At 41.0% G+C, this 16,481-nt stretch overlaps 1 protein-coding gene across 1 annotated transcript in view; it reads left to right on the forward strand.

Moving 5' to 3' along the window:
• Window positions 1–380: 380 nt before the first annotated feature.
• Window positions 381–16,481, forward strand: part of LOC106585532 (transmembrane protein 132C) — a 214,353-nt gene continuing 198,252 nt past the window's right edge. Inside the window, exon 1 of the mRNA XM_045706869.1 lies at window positions 381–1,506. Within this exon, the coding sequence (XP_045562825.1) occupies window positions 1,431–1,506 (76 nt within the window). The 5' untranslated portion in view covers window positions 381–1,430. The remainder of the gene's footprint in view (window positions 1,507–16,481) is intronic.

Consider the following 16,481-nt stretch of genomic DNA (forward strand, 5'->3'; position numbering starts at 1 on the left):
CTAAAGTTTCTAAATGCTTTGCGTAAAATGCACAATATCCTCTATTACATTTGTTGGTAAAATTAATCACAAAACCTGTTATCTTCATTAGTACCTTATCACGTCTGCGCTGTTTAATTTTTATTTAACTAAGCAAGTCAGTAAAGTACAAATTCTTATTTTACAGCCAAACCCTCACCTAACCCGGACGACGCTGTGCCAATTGTGCGCCGCCCTATGGGACGCCTAATCACTGCCGGTTGTGATACAGTCCGGGATCGAACCAGGGTCTGTAGTGACGCCTCTAGCACTGGGATGAAGTGCCTTCGACCGCTGCGCCACTCGGGAGGCCAAATATTCAACATTTAAAGTGCGTGCGTGGGGTGCTAAGCAGTCGGTCTGCCTTTACTCCACACTACACGCCCCCTTGACCAGCATTTGCCAATACAAGTTGTAATTTGGGTTCAATTCCCTCTTATTTTTATACAAAGGATGTTGACGATGTGCATTATGCCAGGAGGATGGATTTAAGAGGGCGGAGTGTCAGGTCTTTATAGCTTGGGTATATCTGCAGCAGGGCACATGGATACAAGCGGATACAAATGCAAATAAGTATTTCATACTGCATAGTCAGCGGCCACATGGAGTGTCGAAGTTTGATAGAAACGGATATAAAACAACAACTAACTGACCGCTATGTTGTACTGTATCCGACATGGAATTAATCTTTGTTCCCGCTGTAAATAATATGTATTGGAGTTAGCCGACGCGTGATTTGAAACGTTTATTTTTCGACGGGTGACAGGACATCTGAAGAACTATATGAAAACACTTTCTTGTGCATTTCTATCACACCGTGAGTCTTTTGCAGCCAAAGTATAATTGATTCTCAGTGAAATTCTTGAGGTTCGACGATAAGAGCCATTACGCATCGCCAAGAAACTTCACATCGGTCTGCAAATGATGCAGAGGAGACAGGGATGACAAACTGGTGAAGAAAGCGGATTTAAAATCCAGTAATATAATCCCTATGTAAAAATCAAATTTGTGTGACAACGGCTTCCATGGTGATTATTCATGATCCCATGTAGCAGAAAACGAATAGGCTACTAATAATCTTTGTCGACAGGTAACGCTGAAGTTACCGTGCGTTATTCAGTTATCTGGATAGCAATGTGCATGTGAACTGCAACTTTTAACAATCATTTTTATGACTTAATATTTACTAGATATTGCCACGTTTTCATTTACATTCGATATTCAGAAATGGTCACCTTTTGCTGAGGGCTGTTCACATTGGATTATAGAAACGGGCATGACTTTTTGGAACTTAATAAACTATCCATTTGGATGGTCAGTGGACATTTGTAAAAATCCTGAAGTCAGTTTTGATGCAGCCAAGTCTATGATTTGAATCCCTTTTTTGAATGATCCATTATCGCTAAATCTAAATGGATTTTTTTCAAGAGGCGAACAGAAACATGTTGCATCTCCATGCGCTACAATCAATCATGATACTTTTAGGGGGTAAGTGTGACATTATTTTAAACCATGTGTTTTGTGACCAATGCACACATGCAACTCATCTTAGCTCTATGATTTAGATATTTGAAGAATATAATATTTTATTCATTCTGGGATGCTTAAGCTTTACAATTGTGTTTTATGTTTCTCTTATTATAAACATTTTATGGGGTGTTCATCTAGTGAATTGGGTCGTTCCACCAATACTGTGCCTTTTGAGATGTGTAACCTGGTGAAAAAAAACCCATTAGATTTCACTTAATTCTAACATTCCATCAAAAGAGAACATGTTCAACTTAATAAAAAACATGTTTTCCAACCTCAAGAGGTTTTAAATAAAAAAAATGACAATAGTAAGTGCCTATTAAGTGCCAAATGAAGTAACAGGGTTGACCTTAACAGGGTTGATCATTAAGGAGGTGTTAATTATTTTACAACATGTTAATATAAGGTTCCTCACCCTGAAAGTAGTCTATGGGCCAGAATACATTTGAACCCATTGTTCGGTTTTCTTTAAACAACCACTGCAAACTTTAGCTAAATATAGCTACGTCCAGCTAAAAATCTATGGTAGTAATAGGGGCATGTGAACATTTTGATTTGGCCATTTAAAAAAATAACACGAGTTGATTTGAGTTTATTATAATTTTGGGGGGTTACAGGGGATGGCATGCCCTGTCATTTCCATAGATGTTTAGCTAGCGGTGGCTAAAGTTAGCTACAGATTGTAGTGGCTGTTTAAAGAAAACCGAACCATGGATTACTGGCCTACTGTCAGGATAGGGAACCATCTAACAAAATGTTGTAAAGTAGTGAACTACTCCTTTAAATAAGTCATAGATTTCCTTCTGACAGGAGAACTGGAAGCTTGTTTTTGTGCAACAGGGAGGGGCAATCAAATGCAAGCTTCACAAAAAAAAGAAAATAAATTGTTAAAACATTTCTAGCCCGTCTATGTATGGGTAACAGGATTGATGTGTTATGGTTGACCTACTCAGTTTCCCCCCCATAAAACAACAGAAAAAGGCCCAAAATAGTAGAACCAGCTCACCTGCTTTTACTCTATGATTTGATCATTAGCTTAGATGTTCAATGTTTTGTTTGAAATAATTATTTCAAAAGAAATAGTTTCCCCATATTAAAATTAGAGTTCAGTTCAGAGTTGACTTTAAAATGAGGGACAGGTTTTTCTTTTTTTTTAACTTTAAAATAAATCACTAATGACATTAAATACATAATCTTCAGAAATGACTTTGTCAAAGCAACAAAATAACTAGGGCTTTATAATGATGGTGAAAACTTGGAGAAATGTTTGGGTTAAGTGGGTTAAAATCATTCTGGAGGTCAGAGGGTGCATGTCAAAATTGTGCATTTTTGCACTTTGGCAAGTCTTTATTCAGATTTATGGAATTCTACATTTGGTCTGTATTGATTGGCACTTCAATAAATATAAAAGGCTTTTAAAATTCAAGATTTGTGCACAATTTCTAATTGAAATATCAAAGGAACACAAAAGGCACTCATTTCGTAGAACGACCCAATTATAGTTGACCAATGTTAACGCCTCACACGGATAGCTTCCTCATGAGAGTCTTTCAACATAATTCTTAAAGCGAAGTGCTTACAACAAAAATTCAAGAACAAACTGATTTTCTGTCAGCATGGCTTTGTCCATTCCTTTCAGAACAGTTCTCTACACCCCATTCTCATACCCAGCTACATGTGACAGATGTAGGGTTGGGCGGTATCTAGATTTTCATACCCTTATACCGTTTCTGTACCATACTGGGATGTACGGTATTACCGGAAGAGCAGACAAGGGGAGCTATAAAAAATTATAATATACAGTACCAGTCAAAAGTTTGGACACCTACTCATTCAAGGGTTTTTCCTTATTTTTCCTATTTTCTACATTGCCTTGATGACAGCTTTGCACACTCTTGGCATTCTCTCAGCCAGCTTCATGAGGAATGATTTTCCAACAGTCTTGAAGGAGTTCCCACATTATGCTCAGCACTTGTCTGCTTTTCCTCCACTCTGCGATCCAACTCATCCCTAAACATCTCAATTGGGTTGAGGTTTGGTAATTGTGGAGGCCAGGTCATCTGATGCAGCACCCCATCACTCTCCTTCTTGGTCAAATGGCCCTTACACAGCCTGGAGGTGTGTTGGGTCATGGTCCTGTTGAAAAACACATGATTGTCCTACATAGCGCAAACCAGATGGGATGGCATATCGCTGCAGAATGCTGTGGTTGCCATGCTGGTTAAGTGTGCCTTGAATTCTAAATAAATCGCTGACAGTGTCACCAGCAAAGCACCCCCACACCATAACACCTCCTCCTCCATGCTTTAGGGTGGGAAATATACATGCAGAGATCATCCGTTCACCCACACCGTGTCTTTCAAAGACACGGTGGTTGGAACCAAAAATCACAAATTTGGACTCATCAGGCCAAAGGACAGATTTAAACCAGTCCATTGCTTGTGGTTTTTGGCCCGTCTCTTCTTCTTATTGGTGTCCTTTAGTAGTGGTTTCTTTGCAGCAATTTGACCATGAAGGCCTGATTCACGCAGTCTCCTCTGAACAGTTGATGTTGAGATGTGTCTGTTACTTGAACTCTGTGAAGCATTTATTTGGGCTGCAATCTGAGGTGCAGTTAACTCTAATGAACTTAACCTCTGCAGCAGAGGTAACTCGGTCTTCCTTTCCTGTGGCGGTCCTCATGAGAGACATTTTCATCATAGCGCTTGATGGTTTTTGCGACTGCACTTGAAGAAACTTTCAAAGTTCTTGACATCTTCAGAATTGACTGACTTTCATGTCTTAAAGTAATGATGGACTGTCTTTTCTCTTTGCTTTTTCGAGCTGTTCTTGCCATAAATGGACTTCGTCTTTTACCAAATAGGTCTATCTTCTGTATACCACCCTTACCTTGTCACAACACAACTGACTGGCTCAAACGCATTAAGAAGGATAGAAATTCCACAAATTAACTTTTAACAAGGCACACCTGTTAATTGAAATGCATTCCAGGTGACTACCTCATGAAGTTGGTTGAGAGAATGCGAAGTGTGCAAAGCTGTCATCAAGGCAAAGGATAGCTACTTTGAAAAATCTAACATATATTTTGATTTGTTAAACACTTTTTTGGTCACTACATGATTCCATGTCTGTTATTTCATAGTTTTGTTGTCTTCACTATTATTCTACAATGTAGAAAATAGTAAAAATAAAGAATCTCTGGAATGAGTTGGTGTGTTCAAACTTTTGACTGGTACTGTGTGTATATATGTGTCTGTACGGAACAAAAATAGAAATGGAACAATTTCAAAGATTTACTGAGTTACAGTTCATTTAAGGAAATCAGTTAATTGAAATGAAGTCATTAGGCCCTAATCTATGGATTTCACATGACTGGGAAAACAGATATGCATCAGTTGGTTACAGATACTTAAAAAAAAAGGTAGGAGCATGGATCAGAAAACCAGTCAGTATCTGGTGTGACAGCCATTTTCCTCATGCAGCGTGACCCATCTCCTTCGTATAGAGTTAATCAGGCTGTAGTTTGTAGCCTGTGGAATGTTGTCCCACTCCTCTTCAATGGCTGTGCGATGTTGCTGGATACTGGCGGGAAATGGAACACACTGTCGTACACGTCAATCCAGAGCATCCAAAACATGCTCAATGGGTGACATGTCTGGTGAGTATGCAGGCCATGGAAGAACTCCGACATTTTCAGCTTCCAGGAATTGTGTACAGATCCTTGCGACTTGGGGCCATGCTTTATCATGCTGAAACATGAGGTGATGGTGGCAGATTAATGGCATGAAAATGGGCCTCAGCTCATCACGGTATCTGAAATTGCCATTGATAAAATGCAATTGTGTTCGCTGTCCGTAGCTTATGCCTGCCCATACCATAACCCCACCGCCACCATGGGGCACTCTGTTCACAGCGTTGACATACGCAAATCGCAGGCCCACACGACCCCATACATGGTGTCTGCCCGGTACAGTTGAAACCGGGATTCATCGGTGAAGAGCTCCCTTCTCCAGCTCAGTGTTCATCGAAGGTGAGCATTTTGTCGGTTACGACGCAAACTGCAGTCAGGTCAAGACCCTGGTAAGGACGACAAAGATGAGCTTCCCTGAGACGTTCTCTGACAGTTTGGTTGTGCAAACCCACAGTTTCATCAGCTGTCAGGGTGGCTGGTCTCAGACGATCCCACAGGTGAAGAAGCCGGATTTGAGGTCCTGGGCTGACATGGACGTACTGCCAAATTCTCTAAAACAACATTGAAGGCAGCTTATGGAAATGAAATGAACATTACATTCTCTGGTGACAGCTCTGGTGGACATTTTAGCAGTCAGCATGCAGGTTCCCTCAACTTGAGACATCTGTGGCATTGTGTTGTGGGATAAAACTGCACGTTTTAGTGGCCTTTTTTTGTCCCCAACACAAGGTGTAATTATTATGCCGCTATTTCTATTGTTTTTTTTTTTTATTAGCTTCTTAATATGCCACACCTGTCAGATGGATGGATTATCTTGGCCAAGGAGAAATGCTTACTAACAGGGATGTAAAAAAATGTGTGCACAAAGTTTGAGAAAAATCTTCTTTTTGTGCTTATGGAAAATTTCTGGGACCAACACTTTACATGTTACGTTTATATTTTTGTTCAGTGTAGATCCTTATACTGATGACGCGAGAGTGCGCGACTCCCAATAGAAAAGCTTGGAGATGCATGCTATGGAGCAATCTAAATGAAACACAACCCACACACCACAGGAGGTTGGTGGCACCTTAATTGGGGAGAACGGGCTCGTGGTAATGAGTGGAGCGGAATCAGTGGAATGGTATCAATTACATTAAAACACATGGTTTCCAGGTGACTGATGGCATTCCATTTGCTGCGTTCTGGCCATTATTATGAGCCGTTCTCACCTCAGCAGACTCCTCTGCTACACGCAGAGGCCAGGCGAAAACAGGCACAGCTGAGGCTGGGCAGACCAAACCAAGCACACCATGCACGGCCGGGGATGGGCAGACCACACCATGCACAGCCGGGGATGGGCAGACCACACCATGCACAGCCGGGGATGGGCAGACCACACCATGCACAGCCGGGGATGGGCAGACCACACCATGCACAGCCGGTGATGGGCAGACCAAACCAAGCACATCGTGCACAGCCAGGGGAGGCCGTGTCTTTTAATTACATTTTTCAGATCCTTGCTAATAGTTGGAGACAGACACAACTCTGACAGCATTCTGAATGTCAGTACAGAATTAAATAGGCTAACACTTTCACAAAAATATAATTGCATTCACAAATCTAAATAGTGTTCATCAGGCTTCCAGGAGATGAGAACATTGTGTAGAGAATTTTTGGGAGTCTGTGAAAGCTTGTATGGTATATCTACATCCTAGTCTGGGTACCCAGATCAAGAAAAATGCATGCTTTTAGATAAGTAGCCTAGACCTTTTTCAATTCACAATCTCTGGTGCTCTCGGATTTGGTGTTAAAAAAAAGAATATATATAAGACATCAGAATGTATCATCATGGCAGAGCAGGGGACGTTGCTGTTACTGTTTCAACTGTTTGGTTGTTGTACTTTTTCACTGACATTGTAACTGAAGGATTAGTAACCATAGCAGCACAGCACCACTCTAAGGCCTCTGTCTGTGGATCACTGCCAGTAGTGGGTGATGGTGGTAGTAATGACAAGAGGACTGTTGCTTTGTTTTGTTTCTGAAGTATTTTGAGTGAGATTTTTGCTGGGTTGTGAGGATTTGTACGCAACTCAGAGGGCGAGAGACGGAATGGGTTCGAATTCTATTCAACAGGGTTGCCTTGGGTAGACATCATAGGTTTTTTTTATATTTTGTTTGTGTTTAGTACTATCCTTCAGCGCCACTCAACCCCTCCCATCTATCTCTGAAGACCATCCAGTTTTGATTTCAATTTGCCATGTATTTTTCAACTGTGTTGTGATGTTTCACAAAAGTTCTGAACCTTTCTATTCTCATAGAATCTACATATTGTGTCACAGATTATTCATTTTATATTCTAACAATGGATAGGTAGTTGAGCATGAAAATGAAATTAACTGTCTGGTGCACTTAAAGTTGTGATTGAGGCAGTCAAATGAGAGGCAGACAGATCGTAAAAGAAGCAGACAGTGATGCACTAAATTATTCAGCGAGACATTAACATCTTCATACATTTTGCTTCCAATTTGAATCAGATTGTAATCATTTTCTCTGGCTAATCGTCTGTTATCCTTGGGTTCATTCATTCTCAGTGTTCTGTAGAGGCCCCATCACATTTGTGTTAAAGAGGGGGCCCTGGGTGAGGAGGAGAGGCTGCAGGAGCAGATAGTGGTGTAGAGGGGAAGGTCGTGCTCCGTGCCAAATCAACCTCCTCTGCACGGAGCCCACAGAGCTCTGTGTTGCACTGGACGCTGTGACTGCCAGGGCGCCTCTGACTCACTGATGCCACACGGCCATGGCAGGACTACCCAGGAGTCACAGGCCCTTGGCACACCAAGGACAGGGCAACTGCTGTGTAGGATCAAACAGCTAAGACAGGACGGGAGGGTAGCAGGATGGAATTTGTGTTTGAGAATGTTCTGGATGTAGTACAGCCACTTAGGCCACCATGTAGTTGGCTAGAAATGAACAGTACCAGTGCACAGACACTGTTTCTGACTGAGTGTGGCCTCAGTGGTTTTGGTGTTCTTTGTTTAAAATAAGTGTAGACGATATGAACATTATGAACATTCACTCAGTGGAGTTAATGAAGATGAACCAGTTCCTGTGTGAAAGGCAGATGTACTGATTGAGCTCCGAGTGGCCAGTACCTCCACTCTGATTAGGAGCAGAGGATTATGGCACTTTGATTGGAGACACACAAACACTCAGGCTTTCCAATTACACTCAGAACCTCACTGCTAGTTACAGTTCTGTTCCTCAGGCCATTTACATGACTGATTAGAGTTGGACAAAAACACAATCAATCAGTGAATCTATTTCTTCTGTAGTTTCAACAGATCACATAATGCAATTCTAAGTAAAAGCTGGTGTACAGCACATAAAAAGCAGAGGATGTTTTTACATTGACCACACAGCCACCAGTGAAAGGACAGAGAATGTATGGGGCAGATAGATAGTGTAGAGCTGAGTCATGGTTTCATATATCCCAGCCCAGTGAGTAAACACCTCCGCTGCACCACTCTGATCCAAATCAGAGGGAGATGGCAGAGGCTAGAGGGTGCCTGTTTTGGCAGGAGAGGAGAGAGATATGATTGAAAGTCTGGTCAAATCGCCTACTAAAACAACCTTCATTGTAAGGGTTATCTGAGGGTCCGTGTTTGGTATGACATCGAATCGTCAAGCACAAGAGTAGCAGATATATTCGTGTCCTGTCTATTATCTTTAATTGTTTGTTATTCTTATCTCTTACTTTTTTCAGTTATTTTCTTAACTGCATTGTTGGTTAAGGGTTTGTAAGTAAGCATTTCACTGTAAGGTCTACACCTGTTGTTTTCGGTGCATGTGACAAATAAAATGTGATTTGATTTGATCCAATAAAGCAGCAATGTCCATCCATTTTGCTGTTGTCTCCCTGTACAAAAAAATACCCTTTTTGTCCATTACCACAGACTGACATTTTGATTAAAGTCCAACAATAAAAAAAGGTGCATTCCATCACAGATAATGACACCCTGTAGAAGGAGCTTTTGTATTTGCTGAGGACAACAAAGAAAATTAACTGTGTATAAAATGTGATCCAAATATCAGGCATTATCAATATTCAACATAAGCAAATCTGCAAATCTACTAGGCAGATCTCCAGCCTGAGAATGAGAAATACACTAGGCTAACCTTTTTGTTTCTAAATGCTCTCTGACTCACTCATCCCCAGCTCTCAGTAACAGCCTCACTCTGAATCACAGAGAGGTGTCAAGACTCCACACTTAACATAATCCTGACAGTCTATACACCTCACCACAAACAAGTAAATGGCCCTTGAAAATATACACCTGTCATTGCCTCTTCTAATGCATTTAGCTCTGATTCCTCCTATAGATGCTGACAGTTACTCACAGAGACGTCACTCTGATGGTCTGTAAACCTTCATCCAGCCACCTGTGCATAATTGTTTCATTCCGAAAAGAGATGCAAAACAAATGTGCATGGCAAAGATGCATCTATCCAGCAGAGAAGCATTTTTGGGGAGAACAATTCCGATATCTACACAGCTTGCCTTGAAAATTCAACAGGGTTGATGGGTAGACACCATAGGATTTCTACCGAGATGTAAATCACCTTTCAGTGTCACAGATTATACATTTTTATATTCTAACAATGGATAGGTAGTTGATCATGAAAATGAAATGAACTGGATGGTTCACTTAAAATTGTGATAGAGGCAGTCAAATTAGAGACAGACAGATTGTAAAAGAAGCAGACAGTGTATGCAATAAAGCGTGCAGTTTAACTTAAATGCCTCCAAGCACAACATATTGCATTAATATCTAATATCATGTTGTGCTGGCTTAGTATTTTCTCCAAGGCTGTCTGCTACTGTAATAACATCTCTAGTAATGCAGTAATGAAAACATAATACCTTTGCTGCTTCATAATTAGACACTTTTCAAATTTAGCTGAATGTTTTTTTTGTTCTGTATGTTGAACTTAGACACCAACAGTGAGATCTGTTCTATGTACAGTAGGAAACCAGCCAAGCAAAACTTGAACAATCTGATATGAAGGTTTGTGAACTTCAACTTGAGTACAAAACATCTTCTTTATAACGAAACTGGGCAGTAAGTAGTCAGTGATAATGTGATTATCCCAATTCTGAGTGTAGGCCTTCTACAGTCAGTAATGAGTTGGGTGGTCCCACCCCACACAGTAATGAGAGCACAGCTGTGAATGTTGCATGGTAAACCATAGCTTTGAACCCAGACAGATTGACAAACCGGAGGTCCTCTGTTTTGACCTCACAAGGCTGGAGAAGGGAGAAAGCACAAACACTGAATCAGCCTCAACATCAATAATTACAATTAATTGCCCTCAGTTCCACTCTTTGTACATCATTTATTCAATCCCACCAGTAACCATTACAGTAACTTCCATTATCAAATGCAATGAAGGGTCAAACTCAATGAAAGGAACAAGTGAACAGCTGTTGCCAACAGATTAGTAACTTGAACATTTTCTTATCAACTTTATTACTTCTTAAATACTTAAGTGTTTTATTGAGTCTACAAGCTGTTTCCCAGAACATCCAGGTAGATTTGAAGGCAATCCATGAGGGGTTCAAAGACAACCCAGAGTGGAGCCCTTGTTTTGGTATAAGCTGCTAGAAATATATGGGCAACCTATCAATACCCCCTTCAGATCTATCTGCTGAAGGTCCCAAAGGGGCTGTATCGCTGAGATTACACACAGAGGGCATCTTTACCTCCACACTACCAATGGACCCATAGCTGAAATTCACAGCAAAAAAAATGCAGATTTTACAATTGCATTTTAATCCATTGGTTTAGGCTGTGTTTCCCAAATATTCCAGGCAGCATTTTAAATCAATCTTCTGTTTATATTTCACTTCCCTTTTCTCATTGCAGGATGTGAAAGCTGAAGGGTGCTAGTTGTAACTCTTATCACACATGTCAGGGGACAAAGGATAGTGGCTAACCCTGGGCATTGTGTGGTGGATCCATAGATATCCTATTCAATTACATATTAGAGCCTGTAAGTAAGCATTTCACTGTAAGGTCTACACCTGTTGTATTCGGCGCATGTGACAATTTTATTTGATTGGGTGAATCATATGAGAGTGGATATCACACTCATAGTATACTCAACAAAATTATAAACACAACATGCAAGAATTTCAACGATTTTTCTGAGTTACAGTTCATATAAGGAAATCAGTCCATTTGAAATAAATTCATTAGGCCCTAATCTATGGATTTCACATGACTGGGCAGGGGCGCAGCCATGGGTGGGCCTGGGAGGGCACCCCCTGGGAGGGCACCCCAGACCTCCCGGGCCTACGCACTGGAGAGCCAGGCCAACCCACAAAGGGCTTTATTACAGACAGAACTACTTCCCCGCACCCCCCTCCTCCCCCTCTGACAACCTCGCAGGTGAAGAAGCCAGATGTGGCGGTCTTGGGCTAGCATGGTTACACATGGTTTGCGGTTGTGAGGCCGGTTGGATGTACTGACAAATTCTCTAAAATGACATTGGAGGCCGGCTTATGGTAGAGAAATTAACATTCAATTTTATGGCAACAGATCTGGTGGAAATCCTGCAGTCAGCATGCCAATTGCATGCTCCCTCAAATCTTGAGACATCTGTGGCATTGTGTTGTGTGACAAAACTGCACATTTTAGAGGGGTCTTTTATTGTCCCCAGCACAAGGTGCACCTGTGTAACGATCATGCTGTTTAATCAGCTTCTTGATATATCACACCTGTCAGGTGAATGGATTATCTTAACAAAGGATAAAATGCTCACTAACAGGGATATGCACAACATTTGAGAGAAGTATGCTTTTTGTGCGTATGGAACATTTCTGGGATCTTTTATTTCAGCTCATGAAACATAGGACCAGCACTTTACATGTTGCGTTTATATTTTCGTTCAATGTATACAGTGCATTCGGAAAGTATTCAGACCCCTTCCCCTTTCCACATTTTGTTACGTTTCAGACTTATTCTAAAATTGATTACATTAATCTTTTCCTCATCAATCTACCCACAACACCTCATAATGACAAAGCGAAAATAGGTTTTTAGAAAAAAACTAAAATACCTTAAGTATTCAGACCCTTTGCTATGAGACTTGAAATTGAGCTCAGGTGCTTCCTGTTTCCATTGATCATCCAAAGAGATGCTTCTACAACTTGATTGGAGTCCACCTGTGGTAAATTCAATTGATTGGATATGATTTGGAAAGGCACAAACCTGTCTATATAAAGGTCCCAAAGTTGACAGTGCATGTCAGATCAAAAACCAAGCCATGAGGTCGAAGGAATTGTCCGTAGAGCTCCAAGACAGGATTGTGTCGAGGCCCAGTTCTGGAGAAGGGTACCAAAAAATGTCTGCAGCGTTGAAGGTCCCCAAGAACACAGTGGCCTTCATAGTTCTTAAATGGAAGATGTTTGGAACCACCAAGACTTTTCCTAGAGCTGGCCGTTCGGCCAAACTGAGCAATCGGGGGAGAAGGGCCTTGGTCAGAGAAGTGACCAAGAACCCTGATGGCCACTCTGACAGAGCTCCAGAGTTCGTCTTTTAAGATGGGTCAAACTTACAGAAGGACAACCATCTCTGCAGCACTCCACCAATCAGGCCTTTATAGTAGAGTGGCTAGACGGAAGCCTTAGACTGGGGCAAAGGGTCACCTTCCAACAGGACAACGACCCTAACCACACAACCAAGACAACACAGGAGTGGCTCGGGGACAAGTCTCTGAATGTCCTTGAGTGGCCCAGCCAGAGTCTGGACTTGAACACGATTGAACATCTCTGGAGAGACCTGATAATAGCTGTGCAGCGACGCCCCCATCTAACCTGACAGAGCTTGAGAGGATCTGCAGAGAAGAATGAGAGGAACTCTCCAAATATTGCTGTGTCAAGCTTGTAGCGTCATACCCAAGGAGACTCGAAGCTGTAATCACTGCCAAAGGTGCTTCAACAAAGTACTGAGTAAGGGTCTGAATACTTACAGTACCAGTCAAAAGTTAGGACACACCTACTCATTCAAAGGTTTTTCTTTATTTTTACTATTTTCTACGTTGTAGAATAATAGTGAAGACATCAACACTTTGAAATAGCACATATGGAGTCATGTAGTAACCATAAGTGTTAAACAAATCAAAATATATTTTAGATTGGAGATTCTTCAAAGTAGCCACCCTTTGCCTTGATGACAGCTTTGCACACTCTTGGCATTTGGCCGGAGCAAGGAGTCTGGGTAGCCAGGCAAGGTTATTCATTGACAGGGATACAGTTAATGCTGGGACAGTCACAGCAGCTGAAGGAGGAGACAGCATGGTTTGTGTGCCAATGATGCCAAATGTAAACTATCTATGCTTGATCCCCAATTGCATCTGGATGAGAAGTAGGGATGGAAGATGGGTATTTCTCCTAGCCAGCAGTCCCATTGGGACACCATTCAGTAGTTTCAATTAAAAGAGTGGTGAGGTTGAGAGATCATATTACAGTTTGAACTTTAGGGAGATATGAGAAAATGTACTTAATTAAATAAAATAAAAGAATGGGTATGTTTAGCCCTTATAAATGACTGTTTTATGAGGTAGCAATTTGCCTATTCTGAATGTACTATCTTACAGTAGGATTCAATATAGAGTCAGTGCTTTTCCTCCCATTCCATTTATGTTTTCTGTGTGTGCTCTGTAATTAATGTGCATAACCTCCACCAACAAATGTGCACACACACATTCTCTCTCACTCTTTTCCCCCCCTCTCTGTCTCCCCCCTTACAGCTCTATGAGCTGAGCCGGAAAGCTGTTTTTCTTCATTAATAGTGGAAATGCAATCTCTGAAACATTTTTGTCAAATCAGTGAAAATGTATAGTTTCCAACTACAGTAATAACTTGCTTAAACATATACAATAAATACACAGACCCATAGATGACAAGCAACAAAATGAATGAGCTTATCATGGACTACAGCAGACAAAGAGGGAGCATGTCCCCATCCTCATGGACGGGACCACAGTGGATAGGGTCAAAAGCTTAAAGTTCCTCGGCTGTCCACTGAGGACCTGAAATGGTCTCGCCACACTGACACCGTGGTGAAAAAGGCGCAACAGCGCCTCTACAACCTCAGGCGGATGAAGAAATTAAGAATGGCCCCTTAGACCCTCTCACGGATGGGCGACGAATAACCCGAACGTCTAGCATTTCAAATGTTGCGAGTTTGAATCTCATCGTGGATAACTTTAGCATTTGAGCTAATTAGAAACTTTTCAACTTCTTACAAGTTTTTAGATACTTTGCAACTACTGTTACATGTTACCTAACCCTAACCTTAATTATTTTACCCAACTCCTAACCTTAACCCTAACCCTAACCCCTAGCCTAGCTAACGTTAGCCAGCTAGCTGTTTACATTTACTTTGTTGACCACCATTGGAGTAAAACAAGTTTATATATTTTGGGTTATGATGGTGTACAATAGTTGAACTAAGTTCATGAGGCATTATAAGTTAAATTCTTCAAGAATCAATCGGTACATTAATTTATATGTCCAAAAATGTATGTAGCAACTACTGATTGCCCCTTTAAAACTACAAGGGAACATCCTGGTATTGCAGTGATTGGCAATGTCCTATTTTAAGCTACTATCTCAAGTTTTTGTGACTCAAAGGGGCTATAGGTCCTCATTATGAGCAATAATATTGGAGCATCTCACATCATTGATGATATTATTCAGTGCTTTTTTACTTCTTGTTTTTAACTTTAGCTTTACCATGAAAAGCTCCATGGTTGTGGAATGGGAGAGATAACGGGCTTGTCCCGGTAGCATTCCTCAAGACTAGATTGCTTGACTGTCCATCTTGGCAGTCAGGCAAGAGGGCTTTGAAAATAAAATGTGCTCAGCATTTCCCTTCGCACAAATATTTATTTTTACTTAAGAGACATTGTCTGAAGCAAGACAGCACATTGCTTTTCCTTGTGATCTAGTCTGAAATAGAATACTCCCTCTCCCCTTGTTGTGTCCTTAATGGCTTTCTTCTCCTGGAAAAAATAGAGCTACTTAGTTCCCACTCTGACAGCTTTTCGGTTTAACCACAGATTTAGAGCCAGTCAATCTGGAGCCGCAACAAAGGTTATTTTAAAAAGGAAAGGGCCACAGTGAGGTGAATGCACACTTCCTCTTTCTACCGCATTTTTAATAATGGGTTATGAAAATAAATAATTTAAGGCTATTTGTATGTTTTGTAATGGCTTTCGCAGTGAAGACCTACTGTATCTGTGGATTTTTTCCTTCAAAGGATTGCAATATTTCCATAGATACATAACTAAGATAGTATGGTTCTGTTTTCAGTAAATGCCAAATTAGCAGAAACTATGAAAAGACAGATTAAGCCAGGAGTAAGGTCTAGTTGAAAAAGTGATTTTCTAGTCTGGTTCCCTTCGTAGAAATGCAGTGTTGTCATGTTGTAGAATGTATTGTCCGGTAATATGGGTGACCCTGGGCCTGTGTGAGTGTAAAATAATACTGAGCTACCATGCTGCACAGGCTTTTTATGCACCAGCTCACCATTTTAAAAGCTTGTATTATACATGCGTTCCTTCATCAGCTACAGTACTGCCACAGTACCCGGTTAGAAGGAAACTCAAGTCATATGAAACAAATTATGAAAGGAATATCTGGTCAGCTTTGTAGTTCTAGACAGATGTTTGACTGTAGTTGTATATTGGTGTGAGATACTAGCTTCTCTTCCCTGGCAGCCTAGGATGATCTGATCTCAGTGAGGTGTCTGAACTGTGGTGGCGTATTAAAGAACATCCTGAGGCTGAATCTAACTGACACATCCTCCATCCTCTAATGTGAGCTGCCCTCCATTTCTCACAGCCATTAAAGAAGACTGTAGCTCAGCCAGTCATTGACTTTAAACCTGAACACTTCCTTCCACCACCATGCATAACAAATGGTTGCTACTGCTACACTGAGGTGTTGTTTTGTTATAGTCACACGTAGAGACCTATACTGTAGAAATATCCTGTTGAATATTTATTTTTTTATCTATTTGACAGATTTTAGAATTTTGAGGGGAAATGACTAACGAGAGGGTTTGAAAAGGTGTGTGGCAGTGCGCAGATTACTTTCTTGCCTGACATCACACAGCCACCTATTTGATATGCCATTTTTATACTCTGGGTATTGTGGCAAACCTCTTCAAAGTTAGGAGCGTTTGTCACAAATTAA

This window comes from Salmo salar, chromosome ssa24 (assembly GCF_905237065.1).
Source record: "Salmo salar chromosome ssa24, Ssal_v3.1, whole genome shotgun sequence".
Taxonomy (NCBI): domain Eukaryota; kingdom Metazoa; phylum Chordata; class Actinopteri; order Salmoniformes; family Salmonidae; genus Salmo; species Salmo salar.